The sequence below is a fragment of the Leuresthes tenuis genome, unplaced genomic scaffold (genome assembly GCF_036924035.1).
Source record: "Leuresthes tenuis unplaced genomic scaffold, fLeuTen1.0.hap1 SCAF_18, whole genome shotgun sequence".
Classification (NCBI taxonomy): domain Eukaryota; kingdom Metazoa; phylum Chordata; class Actinopteri; order Atheriniformes; family Atherinopsidae; genus Leuresthes; species Leuresthes tenuis.
The window spans coordinates 21,264,568-21,280,736 of record NW_027325372.1 but is presented as its reverse complement, the minus strand read 5'-3'; the positions used below and the strand labels follow the sequence as shown (position 1 = coordinate 21,280,736).

Genomic DNA, 16,169 nt, shown 5'->3' with positions numbered 1-16,169 from the left:
AGAAAAGAGGAATGCAGACGGTGAACGCCGCTGTGTTGACTGACAGCTGCCACCAGGCATATAGAATTTCTCCGCTGTGAGCACCATGTCTAAAATGCTTGTCATTGTGGGCTTTTTTGTGTTTTTTTTCCCCACTAGCGGGGCTTTAAAAACACGAGGCCTCAAAAACGACTTTGTCACTCTCTGAGTGCTTGTTGCTGGGCCGTCAGTCTTTAAGTGGGTTTCCATGCAACATTGTTTTTTAATCAGCAAAACTGACACTTCCCTCGTAAACTCAGAAGATGTGTTTAGAAACAGCGGTTTAACTGTGCTGCTTATCAGCAGTGTGCATGTAGAGCTGGTGACTCCATGAGAGCAGGTCTGTCTCTGTGAATGTGTTTACGGTTGGTTTATCTGTGACCACACATCAACCGTCCTTTATTTAAGGGCCCGAAACACCATCTGCGATGTTGCAACTTTTAGTTTTTCTGCTAGGACCATCAATTGAATACTGACCACCTTTAAGGTCTGAGTTTGGTGGAGGAATTCTGCAGACAGCCGGTTGCCCCTGTGAACACAGGGTTTGAAAGCCAACACTTTCTGGGCCTATAGATCCATTGCGTTGGTTGATTTCTGGCAGGCTAACCATAGAGACTTTGGAGGCCTTTGTATCCGCAGTGACGGTGAATGACGTGTATGGATGGAAAAGGTTTTATGTTGAGCGATACGTCGATGTCCGTCCCTGTCAGGTCTCTAAGTCTTCATGGGGGATAAGGTCAATAAACTGGTAGGAAGTTTTTCCGAACAAACTGTGTCAAATGAAGTCAAGCTGATTCAGTCTCAACTCTAAAAGTTCAGTTAATTATTTAGTTCATTACTTCCTCCTTCTGTCTTCCGCGCTCGGCTCCCTCCTCTTTCTCACTCTGTTTGCTGCTTTTCCTCTCTGCGCTCTTCTCCATCCCCTCCCTGCCTCTCAGAGAGAGCGGGGCTATGAGAAGTGTTTGAAGTCTTTTTTTTTTTTTTGGATGCCTTGGGTAAAGTTTGTAGTCTTGGGCCCAAATTAGAGCTTGCTTATTTATTAGCACATCTAGCTACTGTGCCCTTTCCGTGAGGTCTTTCCCACTGTGGCCACTGTGCCCCCCCCACATTCATCCTGTCTGGACTGAAGAACCCACTCTAAATTTCTATCTCGACATTTTTCCTAACTTATATTGGTCGTTTTGTGTCTCTCGTGTTATCCCTAATGATGCGTTGAGGCGGGTGAAGCAGCAGGCGCTGTGTGGTATTTCCTCCTGATGCCCTTAATACAATCATACTCCCACAATACATAGACATAACAACATCTCAGAGTAATGACTTGAGCATCTGTGTATGTAAAAGCAGGCACATTGTTACCTTTTGCACACTCATAATTGAAAATTCTGGCATTTGTCTGGCATATGAACAGAGCTTAAACTGTGAATAAATGAGTTTAATTGGTTTGAGTTTTTCAGAGAATTATGGTCCAAACTGCATAAGTATCAGCAACTCTGCTGAGTGATTGCTACCTGACTGCTTCCAGCCGTTAGATGGAGAGTGTTCTCTCTCTCTGAGGGCTCCATTCTTTAAGCAGCTCACGTTTTTTATGCATTATGGCATAAGTTGTCGTTCCTAAACACAGTCTGAAGTTTCTCCCGAGCACTTTTTACAGTTTCACAGATTTCTCTTCAAATTTACCGGCTAATAAGACATCCAGTAACGAGGGAATTGAAATGAAAGATGCACGCCCAAACATGTCATGGCCTGAAACACTTGCACCGTGTGAAACATCTAAGAGTTGATAACGAGGGAGCTGTCCATCACCTTGCACACCGCCTTCCAGAAGTCTTTCTTTTTTCTTTTTTTCAACCTGACAAGGAGGCCGCGTATAACTTCTATCATTTCTCCTGATCGGCTTATCATCCCAGCAACTCATCCACAAAATTTAAGTGTTGTATTTGACTTCTCCCTGAATTGAACAGACAACAGTGGATTATATCTGAAACATGTGTAGCAGCTGACATGACTGAATGTGGTGCAAGTATCTCCTGTATGTGTGTGTCTGTGGGTGGCTGGATTAATAGCTGAGGATTTAGATTGGATGTAATGATGCAAAGCAAAAAGCAGTGGGGGAACCTACCCCCCTGCCGTCTCCACTCTTAATATTTGGAAACAGGAGAAGGAGTGAGGCACGGCTGTGAGGAAATGCTTATATGTGCACACACGCGCACTGCAGTTCCTCAAACAGCATCTCTATCCAGCTCATGTAGGGGGAACAGCACAGCGTTTAGTATTGCCACCTTTTCTCACAGCAATGCTAAAGTTACAGATTAAATACTAAAATTACCTCTCAATGCTGCAGCTAAGCCAGGACACGGTGGCTCTGAAAATGAAACTTCAGTTTGGAGAATCAGAGTTGTTCTGTTGTTACACAAACACAGCCCCGTCCCTCCCGCACACACGGGGTCCTGGAACTGGCACGTCACCAATCCTCTCCGATTATATTAGCCGAAATTTAACCTTTAATGAACGCAGAGCCTGAGTCTTGCTCTTGTGGTAGGTTGGCGAGGCTGTCTGACAGGTCTAATGAGAGGGGCCCTCCCGGCAGAGGAGGTGTCAGACCCCCCAATAACTATGCAATCGCCCTCATTAGCATCGCGCTAATAAGCCACTCTGCAGGGGATGTCATGGAGAAGCTGGAGAGGAGTGGAAGGGATGGCATGTTTACAATCATATCAAATCAATTTTTACCCACAGAGAAATATGTGCTCACCTATTTTAGCTTCATTATTATCCAAGACCTCGTTTGATTTTGGTTCAACACGTGTTTACAGGTACAAAATCGTACATCTAAATGTGTGGTATGTTGTCATCACCTTTGCTAACACTGTGTATCCTTCTTCAGTTAGCAAAAATCTCACCTCAGCTTTTTAAGATATTTATCTCATTTAAGTTCTTTCTTTTGCAAAGTTATTTGAGAGCTTGTGTATTCTCAGAGTGAGATGAAAATATTTATACCCCTCATATTCACCTAATGCTAGCCTAGCTAAGCAGGATCATGTTTAGCCCAGCTTTGCAGGTTAAAGACTTCTAGCTGGGCCATGAGAAACTGTCTGTTACAAAAAAAAAAAAGCATTTATTTCTAACTCTAAAACTCAAAATGAATCCGGCAATTTATTTATTTTCTTAATTTTATTTCTTCTTTTAAATTTTATTATTAGCTGGAAATGGTAACCACGCAGAGTTGGTTCTTCTAACGTCTTTGTTTCTCAGGTGATCCGACAACGATGTCGGCTTCCTATGCTGTTTGTCAGTATTTTGCCCTTTGGACAGAGCCAGGCTAACAGCTACCCTTTCCATCCTCACATATGCTAACGTTACCCAATTTTGTTTTGATTTGACAGGTGGGGCTTTCATTCCTCAGTCATGCAAAACTGAAGTGATCTTTTGAATTGCCACAAAAAATTAATTGGAATCGGACACGTTTTTTTGTCTTCAGCTTTGTGCTGAGTGGGAAATCGATGGCATGCTGCATAAAGTCTACACAGAGAACTCTATGTGAATATATGTGATTTTTCAATAGGAGAATACTATGTTAAACAGGAAGTAAAAGAAACTTTTAAATTTACTGTTGTCTGTTCACATTCTGTCACCACAACTGGTCTTGTATTGATTTGTTGGATTTTGTGAGACATTTGAAAGCGACGGCAGCCTGTAGAATAGCAGATATGTACGCAGGTGTAACATTCATTTATGTTTCCCCTTCGTTCAGCATCTTCAAAGCAGAGTGGCTAAGGGGACTGGTGGGTGTTCGTGTTCCCTTTCTAAATCACCTTTTTGTTTTTTTTTCCAGGGGCCACAAACGGAAGCACGATGAAGCCAGAGAGGAAGCCGAAGTCGACGCAGACGATTTGAAAAAGAAGCGGGAAGGGGAGGAATTCGCCGATGAGTCCTCCAAAGACTCCAACGAGGAAGAGGAAGGGAGCAACTCAGAAGAAGATGAGATGGCCGCCGCTTTGGAGGCGGAGCTAAATGACTTTATGTGACAAGGAAACAAAAAAAAACAACCCAAGTCGTCCCTACAAGTGGTACCTAGAAGTTATTTTTCTGCTTTGGAATCTGTATAACTGGGATGTGTGAGCCATGAATGCGTGTTGTAATAAAAAGTGAATGTCCTGTACAGAAATGACACGTTGCCGTGTAAATAAAGTCATAGATTTTTGTAGAACTGGTATATAGCCATTTTGGCATAAACCCTTTGATGTTAACATTTTATTGTAAGATAACAAACTGGAGACATTAAATTTGATACTTTTTTTGTTTGTTTTTCTATGTCAATTTTTATATTGATGAGAAGAAGAGTGAATTCCTCAACTGTAAATTCTTCTGATTGTACTTGCCAAAGAGTTTGGTATAGGTTTGCCACGGTGTGCAGCTAAATGTTTTACTCTCGACTTCCACTTTTATTGTTTCCTCTGGTCTCCTCGACAGGGTTTTAAGGTAGTTGATGCAACCAGCGGATCTAGACGTTTGAATGTGTTCCCTCCTCATGTACATTTCATGATGCTTTGTAGAGCTCAGGTTAGCTCCTCAGCCTTGTGATGCACGGCCCTAATTTTCTCTGCACGGGGCTCAATTCTCCGCCGTCAGCCACTCTGGGCGTCGATTTCACAGTTCAAAAAGAAACAGCCACTTTCTCTCAGCTCGTGTACACTGGAACTCGTTTTGGAACAGAATCCTCCTCTTTTTTTCTTTTTCTTTTTTAACATGTAGATGAAATGAATAAAATCTCAGTGCTAAACTCTGGAGGTGCTGCTGGGATTTTATTTCAATTGACTTTTTACTCTTCTGAAAAACAAGAGCGACGTGCTCGAGATTCAGGCGCCATGAAGTGCAACATAAGCTACATATTTCCCCTTAAAATGAGTTCATCTATTTCTTTTGCAAAAATTCCGAATGTAGGAAAGAAATGTTGTTTTTCAACAAATACCATGATTTTGGAGAATTTTGAGTTGGGCATTATTAAAAGATATTTGCTTAACAAAAAAGAAAAAAAAAACAGTTTCTGAACCTCTTTCTACAATGCTGTTTTGTTTTTTTCTTTTGTTTGAAGTGATGAAGGCGATTCATTGTTCCCACTGAGCCTGCAGCCACTGTACAGTTCAAACATCAAAATACAGTCTTACACCTAAAATATTGGATAAATTCTATTCATACGGATTGTTTTATTATTGTAGAAGCCAGTTCCGGGAGAAGTCTTTATCTCGGACCCCCGACAAACTAAAACAAAACAGCGGCATGACACGGTCTTTGCATGAACTGTTCGATTCAAACTAAAGTCCTTTCACAGGAAGTGATTCGGTAAAACTTCGGCTCCCGCTCTGAGCAGAGACGGCAGCACTCACCAGCACCTCAGCTTTGCTTGTATAAAAAGCAGCCTTGGCTTATGAATTTGACCGTGCCGTGTGCACATCTCATATTGCAGGATTTCACCTTGAATGACCATGAAGCACAGTTGTGTGTGACGGAAAGAGCTTTGGCTTATATTCGCCCCTCATCAGCTCAGTCAAACCCACAGCTCTCAGTCTTGTTTCTCGCTCTCTGAACTCACCTCTGACAGAGCTTTCATATTTTGCATTTAAGCTACAGAACAAAATCGTTTTGAATATCGTCCAGAGGCAGACTGATGCCTGTTTAAATCTGTGTTCAGCGACTGTTTTTACCATAAAGATTTTTTCACTCGATTCATCCAGAAAACATGTTTTTTATAGTGACTGCCTTCCTCTTTTTCTTTTTTCTTGTGTTTGTGGTTTTATCATTGAGTTTCAATCAAACTAATGACGTGTAAAGTATTTGTAAAGTTTATTTCCTACTAAACCCAGAGGAAAAACAAGATTCTTTGATTAAATAAAGATGTTTCTAAGTAACGCATTTGAGTTGTTGTTACTATTGTCATGAGAATTTGTTGTGGAGAGACTTTGTTAGTATTTTGCTTCTTTGTAGACGTTTTAACAGTAGAATCTTTATATGTATGATAATGTGGACGAGACTGTTCAACCATGATGTTCCACTTGGTGAATGGGCTCAATGTCAACATCTGGACCGTTGGGCTCTGTTCCATTTTGCTTATCGGGTTTACAGATGTGGCAGGTTTGCTGTAACCTGTGAACAACCTTTATACTTTTCCCAAATATTACACTGACACAAGTCAGGTTGTAGCTCTGCAGTCAAAGCAAAACCTTTCTTTCTTGAATGCTCTCATCAAAGATCAGTGTAAATTGTTGGGGCATGGTGACGCCTGGGGGGGGCTCCTCTGGGAATAGAAAGCCATCTGTCATATGACTCCATCATCTTGTCATTCAGTCAGGGTAATGGGGCTTCAGGTGGGATGTTGATTGCATAGGACACTGCAGCATACATCACAGTCATAAAGTCTATTAAAAGCCCAACTCTGGCAGCACTGCTATGGCGCTCGATAGGGTTTTCTCCCCCAGAACGCCTGATGATTGGTTGGCCTGAAAGCCAAAGCAAATAGCAATAAATGGAAAGCTGTTTATCCTGTGGTGAAGGCCGGTATTTTCCTTCACTATAAATCTGCAGAGCTGTAGTGGTTGGTAATGCTTTGTTGTTCATATCTGAATGTAAATTAGATCTGTTTTTCAGTTTCTAAAGCAACAGTTTTACTGAATCATTTGAGGTTTATGGCTTCGGATATGACCTCACAACCCAAACTGATGTTTTATTTATCATGTAGAGATAGGCCCAGTGAAGACAATATGAGGATATTGTTATGGACATCATTTCAAGATAAGTAATTGCATCATGCTACAGAAGACACCTGTGTACTCAGTGGCTGAAAAAAACCCAACATGAATAGAAACCCGAATGCCAATGTTGCACATTCAGCCTATTATATACCATTAAAAAAGACATTCAAAATAGGTTTTACAGGTAAAATGTTTTTAATAGGCACCGAGGGACCTGGAATGCACCAATTAACTGGACTTTGATGAGATTATTGATGGGTTTTAGTCTAGTCTTGACACTTTGAGGTCAGACCTGTTTTCCACCTGCTGTGCTGCTGGGCCAAATGCCAGTTTCTCCCCTTGGTCCCAGTTCTCTGTTTTGCAAGTCTAAAGTCCCCTGTTTTGGATGGCTCGATGACCACTACAACTTGGTTTCCAAAAGAAAAAGGGGCACGTTACCCTTGCAAAATAGAGGGATGGGGCCAAGGAGAGGAACTGGAACTGGTTAATGATCAACATTGTCTCCCTGTAACACAAGAAAATGTTTTACTTTTAAAAAAGTGGGATCCTGAAATTACCCTATTCTTTATTCTACTCCATATATATTAATTCATTCTTCCTTTGTCCCTCACCCCTTCACCACCACGCATCATCTTTTAATGTCCTCATATCATATTACAGATAAGGCGTGTTCTTCTCAGACAGTGCATTAAACTGTTTCTGGAATAAATGATAGTGGACTATACCCAATGATCCACTGTGCATTACATTCAAGTACTGTTAACTTTGACCAGTGGATCGCCACACTGTAGCTCAACCAATAAAATGCTATGAGGAATTATTTCATAATATAGAGTAACATATTTAGAAGAAAAAAGACAAAGACGAAGAGGCTCAAGATGTGGTGGAGTTCCGAACAGAAAAGAAAAAATAAAAAGCGTGTGTCCACAGAGCATTTTTATTTCTTTTTCTTTTTTTCTGAGCACCAGTACCTTTTTTTTCACTCGGCTAACAAACTTTGTTCCAAAGAAATAAAGAAAATATGATCACCTGTAGAAAATAAATGCATCCAGTTTCTTTAGCAAAGTGCTCTTTTTTTCTGGTACAGCCGCTGCTATTTGAGATAACCAGTCATATAACCAAGAAGGTGTTCCAGTTGTCCAGTTGCTCATAACCTGCTGATCTGTCTGTCAGAAATCACCACAACAAGCACAGAAATGTCCTTCTTGGTTTTGTTGAGTTTTGTGATTTTTCTTCCTGAACAGTTGCAAGTTGTGCTCCTTGTTTCTCTGCAGGTGCTTTTCTGCCAGTAAAAAAAACTATGTGGACACAAGCATTACTTTGACTGTCCTACTTATTTTGCTGGACTCATATTCATTACATTTTTAAGGCTCGTGATCAAATGCTACCAGTCAGCGGAAGTAATCCTCCTCCAAAACTGTCAAAGGTGGTGAAGACCGTAGAATCTGACTCCAGCTTCACTGTTTTGATTCATCATCTCTTTATCTGAAGTTTCAGCATTTTTGAAAAGTAGAAAATAGGCAGGATAAGGATGTGAAGATGAGGTGAAAAGCGCAGGTGAGAAATTAGTTGAGTATCTATTGTTCCATTTATTTAAGCACTCATGATGCTTATTGTGGATTTCACCATCTTGAGTCATGTAATTGCATGTCGAAAGGTGACACAGGGTGAAGAAAAATAAAGGGGCTCAGATCAAAGGTTGTCTACACCTTTCAACTCATTGATTAGCAGAGTGCAGACATGAAGCAGCTGTTACAGTACAGTATGTAGGGCAGTGGAGGGAAGTGGTGGAGGCTGTAAATCGATGAGAGCCTGCAGTGTCAAGTGAATGAAAGGGGCTGATTACTCTGATTTGACGAAGGCATTACAGGATTCTGCATCAACAGTCATTGCTAAAACCTGATGAATAGCTGTGGCTCACAAAATTCGTATGTGTCATACACATTTTTCATTCAGTTGGCTTAAAAACATTATTTCTAATATGCTAGTAAATCCTGTCCTTGCTTTTAATGGAATACTTCACTGGAGCAAGTCAGTTTCATAATCTCAGGCAGCTGGACTAAATCACTCCATTATTGTTATTATTTAACAATGCCTGCATAATGTTTCAGACATGTAATCCTTCAATATGTTTGAGATTGTTTTAAGGAGGGGGGGACGCTAGTGTGAAAATCAATCACCCCCGTGTAAGTTAGCAAGACAGATAACAGCCAAAACTAAAAGCTGCCTGAAGCTACGTTATAAATCAAGTCAGACGTGTGATTTGTCCGCTTTAGGGCAATATCAGAATAAATATGTTCCTTTTTATATCACCGTTATACAGTGACAGGTTGAAGCTCAATTATAAACAGGACAGTAAAGTTACAAATAGCTTGTTTTTGATAGGGCCCGAAGTAAATCAGGGCGACAGCTTTGATTAAATATGTAAATGAGCTAATAAATGCAGAGCTGGTGATATCTGGGTCAGGACAACATTCCACTTTGTAATGCAAACCCAAGGCCAACTGAAAATAATCTCATACTGGTATTTCGAAAGCTGAACTTTAATAATGAATTTTTAGCAAAAAATTATTATAAAAGGCTTTTCGCTTGATTTCCCTGTCTGCAAGGGTTAGATATCAGTGCCACTCACACACATACATATGTGCTAAAATTGAAGCTAGGTTTGGGAGTTTATTCGTTTAACTGAACAAGTTTAAGTGAACAACTGCAGTTTTTACTGATGTGCTGTTTCCAAGGACAAAACAAGAATCAACACATTGTATCTCCACAGAAAGACATGCTAGTCCTACTATGTTATAGCAAATGATGTTAGCATGGCAGAAAGCTCTTTCAATCACGCGACCTCCTATGACATGATTTTGAGTCAAACATATGACCATTCTTTTTTCACTTATGGCTTATTGTAAGGCAATAGCATGAAACAATCATTTTTAGTGCTAGAATAAAGTATTTTTACAATTACACTGTTAGCTTCATTGACGCTATTTGGCTGGTTGCCTTGGACAGACTTTGTCACTTCCTGGTTGAGTTTAAGCCGTAACGTCACTCAGATATGGTTACAAACTACTTGATTTGGGTAAGAAAATAACCAAGGTTTGGACTAAAATACATTGCTCTTACAACCAATAAATAATGCATATTATTTAACATTATTAGCTAACGCCCTGTAATGGACTGGCGACCTGTCCAGGGTGTACCCCGCCTTTAGCCCAATGACTGCTGGGATAGGCTCCAGCCCCCCCCCCCCGCTACCCGCTTAACGGATTGACGGTATAGAAAATGGATTATTAGCTAACCTCTGCCTGCATGAAAATAAAAATCATTGGGCATGTTTTAGGGAGGAGGAGAGTCTCACTCTGGATGAATGCCTTTCAGCTGTGCAATTCAACTACCTCCAGGGAACCATTTTATATTGCCATACAAACATGATGTAAATATTAATGGTCCAAAAGTTGGGGAGAAGCTATGGTTTAGACTTGGCTTTCCCTGATAGGTCCTTGGTCCACTATCTGCCTCGTTCCCCATCTCTGCTCCAGTCAGATGTCTTCTCCCTGTGTCGGTAATTTTCCCTTTTTAACCCTTCACACTGTGGAGTTAATGCTTGTTCCCTTCAAAAAGGAGTGTGTCAGCTCTGTATCAGCACAATGTATAAATGTGTACAATAAAAGGTAATATTAAACCCTCAACACTATCCATTTCTATGGCAGCAGCATGTAATTTCAGCACATTATTTGCCATCAGACATTGTGCTGTAAAAGAGGTCATGGACATCTCAGGTAAATTTGTGAGGTGAGGTGTATATGTAGACTGCATATATCTCTTCTCCATATATCTAGATGATGCAGTTGGTCTTTTACATTGTATGTTATTACACTTTTCACAAGCCAATAGCTCTCTGGTCCATAGTCCAAAAGTTCAACGCCTCAGCTAATTTCTGTTGTCTCACCTAAACCCTGGGAATTTTTGTCCATTTTTATGCACCATAGTTGGTTTCTCCAGCCTCTGTACTGAGAACATGAAAGAGTGTCTTTACAAGAGGGATTTTTAAGACATCACCAGAATTTAGCACAAAGCTTGACTGAGCTTATTACTGAGCAAAAACATTCATACTAGCATGTCATTTGTCCAGTAATGAACCTTAAAATTGTTTTTTGTTGTTGTTCTTCTTTGTTTTTTCACAAAACGGGAAATTTGTTCATGACTGTGAGGATTATTCCAGCAGCAATGTTTATTTTTTTCAAAAGATTTCCAACCTTATCTCTGAGCAACCAAAGAGGATGGGGTTACAAATGCATCAACAACTGCTGAGAAAAGCTCCTCTTCATTTGTCTGAGCTTCAGTGACTAAAATGTAAGATTTGTGTATCCAAATTTCACAAAAGAGGACATTATCTAAAACAGATGGAGTCGAACATTATGTCTAGCAACCAGATAAGCAGATTTGGAGTAGCAGGAGAAGGACAAAGCTTGATAATATTCTTGCCAAATGTGAGTGTGTTCATCAATGTAGATGATTGGGTCACTTGGCAGTTTTATGACGAGCTAATTATATCCCGTTCCACCTCTCTGCTGGTCAGACACGGACCTCTGCCTGGGACTGCTGCTGTTTTTTAGATCCAGGATCTGTATAAGGAAGATCAACAATCCAAATCAAATCCACACCCATGCCTCTGTACGATGCTGTTTTGCTTTTCTGATCCGATCTCTCAGTTCGAACCCTGGCAACCAGCAGACTCAAAACAAAGACAGAGGATCTGATCCATTTCCTCGTGACCTTTTGTGTCGGAAGAATTAATTTAACATTAATGAGCGAACCCCACTTACAATGATGATATAAACATTTAAGCGATTTGATTAGACGGCTGATATTTAATGAGTTAATTATATTGGAGGGAATATACATATACATATTGCTAATCAGGATTTCAGACCGCAGCTGCGACGCCAACCTTGATTACAAGGATAATTATATTATCTGCACTATTAGTGTTAGACAGAGAACGTCATCATTTATTCTTGGTATTGTCACCACGAGGCCCACCATAACCCATCCTCTCTCCTGCTCAGCTTTCAGATCTTACGTGGCCTTACTTACAGTGTCTGTGTCACTTTGATTTACAGACCTCATAAACCAGTGGCCCCAGGCTTCACAGGGATCCATACTGGGCCCTGCATATGTTTCAACAATAGATATAAAAAAGCATGCAGACCAGGGTTTATTAATCAAGGAGTGATTTTACTGCAGTTGAAGTGGAACTTCACTGTGTTATTATTACTTGGCCAATTCAAGTTATGCTCAGTGCTCAACCCTGATTGCCTAACTGCCTCCGGGGGTTATTGGGTTCCAGTAAAAGAACATTTTATGACTTTTAAATGCAATAGCAACAAACCATCTGGTTGACCACAGGTTTATGACACATTTGGCAATCAGTTTTCCTGATGAGAAAAAGGTCCTTCATAGGCATATTTTTTTTGCTTTTTTATTTGAGCTACAACATTTCAAATGAAAAGAAGCAGGAGCAGAGACATACATAAGGTATTTCTGGTTTTTGTGCATATGATGTACATGCCGTTTCAGGTGCTGCTCAGTATCTTTTTGAAAGAATGAGAGGCTCAAGGCCAGTCTACTCTGCATCATTTCTCAGTCTGTTAACAGAACTGAAAGCCAAGCTGAGCAGCCGCACTTTAGCCAGTAATGCTTTGAGGGAAATGCTACCTCATTAGCTCGTGTTTTCCCAACACTGACGTTTGCAAACTAGCATTAAACAGCTTACTTAGTGATAGATATGTTTGTGTCTTTGAAAATGTTTAGCCTTAAAGAATTTATCTCACAGCAATGGTTCTAAATGAAAAGTAAGAATATTCCCGGATTTCCAATTTACCCTAATGGGTAAACCTGAAACACTATAACAATACAACTAGTATCTCCGGAAATATTTCACTTAAAACTCGAAATGATGATAAAATAGGAGAGCTTGGTGGAAAAGCTATGGCTTGCCAGTCAAAGTAGGTTGGAGTTTTAACTGCAACCCTTCTAAATGTTATGGAGACATTTCTCTTTAAACTAACCTGAGTAACGACAGAGGATTCAACCTCCGGAGATCAGACATGTCTGCATACCATTTTATGCAATCGTCCAATCATGGGCTAATTAAGTAAGGACCAAAGTAATGAACCAAAGCTACTGAAAGTGAATTTGATGCTCATTGGAACGCTGTAGCACTCTACAGAGATGAACATATGCTTATATTGATGAAAACTGTGAAAGGGTAAAAGTGACGTGTTGTTTCCACACTGTTGGGGATTGTAGATCATGAATAACATTCTCTGCAGTTCTGACCCTCATTCATTGCCATCCTGTACCAATGTGCAGCAAGAGAGACAGTGTAGAAGGATGTAGAGGAAACGTAGGTGGGTAAAGGCAAACCAAATGTGTGACAAGACACCCACAGCCCACTCCATTTATGAGATGTCTCCTGCTGCTGGTGACAGGAGTAACAAATGTGGCAGGCAGTGCCATCCCATGAATCTGCCCCGTGTGCCTCTCTTTGGGAGAATGCTGACTGTTTGTGCCAAGTGAGGCATGTCCACAAGGAAAGGAATGAAAACAGATGTTCTGGCAGCCTAAAATCTTCTTTCTATATAAAGCCATTAATCAGATTAAAAACTTCATAGGTGTCTTTCCATACTTGGCAAAGGTGTCTTAAAGGGGACGTAATATGCAAAAAACCACTTTTTTTTATCTGCTTTAGAGCAGATATTTGCATGTTGTAAGTCACTAACAACTCGAAAACAGAGATAAAACACGACCCTGGAACTTTGCTTTGGACGCTCTAGCTTTGAAAATATCTTACTTAATGATCCAGACACATTTTTAATGTAGACTTACATCACTTCTCACGTTCACTCCGCCTCCTCTGCATTCTTAATGCTAAAGACAGGAAGTTGGTAAGACAGTTGAGTCATATCACACTTGTATGTGGAAATAAAAAGTTTGTAGTGTCTGGAAAAAGGCAGAGGAAAGTTTGGAGGATTCTGTAGAAGAACTCAGTCCCCTTTACCAATCTGTGCAGAGGCTCTCCATTCAATCAATGTCAAATGTGGTAGACAAAGCTGTGGCAGCTAATGGTGATGGCAGAGGCAAAACCAACCTAAGAAAAGCCAAATTACAGAGGTTTTAAATCTGATTAAATGTCACTCGTCAACCAATGTTGATAAATGTAATTTATGCTAAAGTGTGACAGTTCTTACTTACCTCAGTATTATTTTGTATTCGGTCAACATCTCAGTCTTAGTGAGTCTTTCTGAATTATTAATTTTTTTTAAATAATTGTGAATAATCAGTAAGAACAAAGGAAATTGTATCAGCGTAAGATTGAGTAAGATCACAATACCCATTATTGTTCAAAGCTGAATAAGTTAGAGAAGCCCCAAATAAAATCTTTTCTCTTTGCTGGTGGGGATGTTTACAAGCTTGTCTGACGTAAATCCAGAGATCCTGCCGCTGCAGAGGCTGACAGTGATAATGAAAAAGAACAGAGCTCCTCTTCTTGTGTTCTCTTTAACAAGAGGTGTTAGATTCTTCTCGCATGTCCCTTTTCACGTGCGATTTGTAGAACTTGGTACTCACTGCAAATCAAATGAAATCATGAGCATATTAAAACATGTGCACAGTGACCGAGCTGTAAAAGTTATTCTAATTCTGTTGATAAGCTGTTGATGGCTGCAGTTTTATCCATGGTTGATGAAGGTCCTGTTCATTTCTCTGTAACTTCAAGATAATTCAAGATTTGAATTTGCATGTGAGGTAAATGCGACAGTGGAGTGAAAGAAGAAAATGTCACAACATTCTAGGTCACCATATCATAATAGGGTGTGATGGTTCAAGGTTCAAGGTGTCTTTACTATCCCCATGGGGTAATTTGGTTTGCAGCAAGCAGTCATTCAGTCTTGCAATCATGCAAAAACAACAAGACAAAGCAAAACCAATAAAATAGCAGCATGGTACTAATGGTGAATTAATGATGGATAAAAACAAAGTAAAGTAAAGCTGCTTATTTAGAGGAGCAATGGCAGCAGGGACGAGAGAATGTTTATATCTATTTGTCCTGCATTTTGGCAGGATGCACCTCTGCCCTGATGGAAGCAGCAGAAACTCATGAGCCAAAGGGTGGCTCTGATCCGTCTGGATCGCACGGACTCTGGTTCAATACCGGGTAGAGAGACCATTTAGATTAAAACCTGCAATTTTCCCACACTGTTTTACAATCCCCTGCAATCTGTTTTTTATTTTAAGAGAAAGGGAACCGCACCAACAAATAAAAGAGAAAATTCTGTAAAACAAGAGTAAAACATATTCATAAAAATACTGTCAGCATTAAAACTACGAAGCTTCCGATAAAAATACATGCGTTGAATAAGCGACAGAACATAATCTAGAGTTTGCTACCTTTTCTGAGTAGAACAAACTTTCATTTGTGATTTTCTAGCCCGAGCAGAAAGGTTTCACAGTTAAAACTGCATCAGAGGAATTACTTCAGACTGCAGTGACTTCAGCTCCCTTCAGATTATTGTTTCTCTTCACAAACAAGCATACAAAAACCTGTACCAAAGTTAATTTCTTTAGTCACTTTGTATGTCTCTTTCATAAACCAAATGCAATTTCCGTGAATAATACAGATTTCTTACTAAAAAGATGTAGACTGTGGAGGGCAAAAATTTGGGGTTATTCATTTGATGTTCACAATCTTTTGGATTAAGGTACCTTTGTTCATCAAGGACCTAAAATGTGGACTTTTTCAATATTTTTAGAGGTACAGCTTTAAAGCGTTTCTCAGCAAGGAGTCCTACAGTTCTAAATTACTATAAGCCTGAACAAATAAAACTTCTGCTTTTACAACAGGTCCAACAATAAATTTTCATTTTCATGGTCTTAAAATAAATCATTTTATTTCCAGGCAAGGGATTGAAGCAGAGCTAATCCTAGCTTTTGGCCACTTAGGGAGAGCAAACTCGAAACACAGCAATGTATAAAAGCCCTCCCCACTGCGAGGGAAGTTTTTTTTAACCATTTTAACATGTTCATAAGGTGCTATTTTAGGGAACATATTATGAGCAAACACTTTGGCGACTAACGTAATAGCAAATGTTGAAAAAAACATTTGAACTGTCAGAGTTTCACGCGTGAAAAAAACAAAACAAAAAAACACACACACCGATGAAAAGAAACCAGTGAATTCAACTTGCATTGTGGGATCTGTTAGACTAGTGACTGGGAAAAAGTTTTACCCGCTATATACCTGTCTGTTAATTAAGAATAAAGGTTGTTGAGTCACACAGACTTATAAACAATTCTGTTTACTTGATATCAACACACAACATTTCAACTCAATTCAATAATATC

At 39.9% G+C, this 16,169-nt stretch overlaps 1 protein-coding gene across 3 annotated transcripts in view; it reads left to right on the top strand.

Moving 5' to 3' along the window:
- ctdp1 (CTD (carboxy-terminal domain, RNA polymerase II, polypeptide A) phosphatase, subunit 1) overlaps nt 1–5,915 on the top strand; it is a 64,344-nt gene extending 58,429 nt beyond the window's left edge. For 2 of the 3 annotated variants that reach the window (XM_072370959.1, XM_072370958.1), the window contains exon 13: nt 3,851–5,913. In XM_072370959.1, the coding sequence (XP_072227060.1) occupies nt 3,851–4,043 (193 nt within the window). In that variant the 3' untranslated portion in view covers nt 4,044–5,913. Of the gene's footprint in view, nt 1–3,850 lie in introns of all 3 variants that reach the window. The other variant, XM_072370957.1, reaches the window with a different exon arrangement.
- The last annotated feature ends 10,254 nt before the right edge of the window (nt 5,916–16,169 follow it).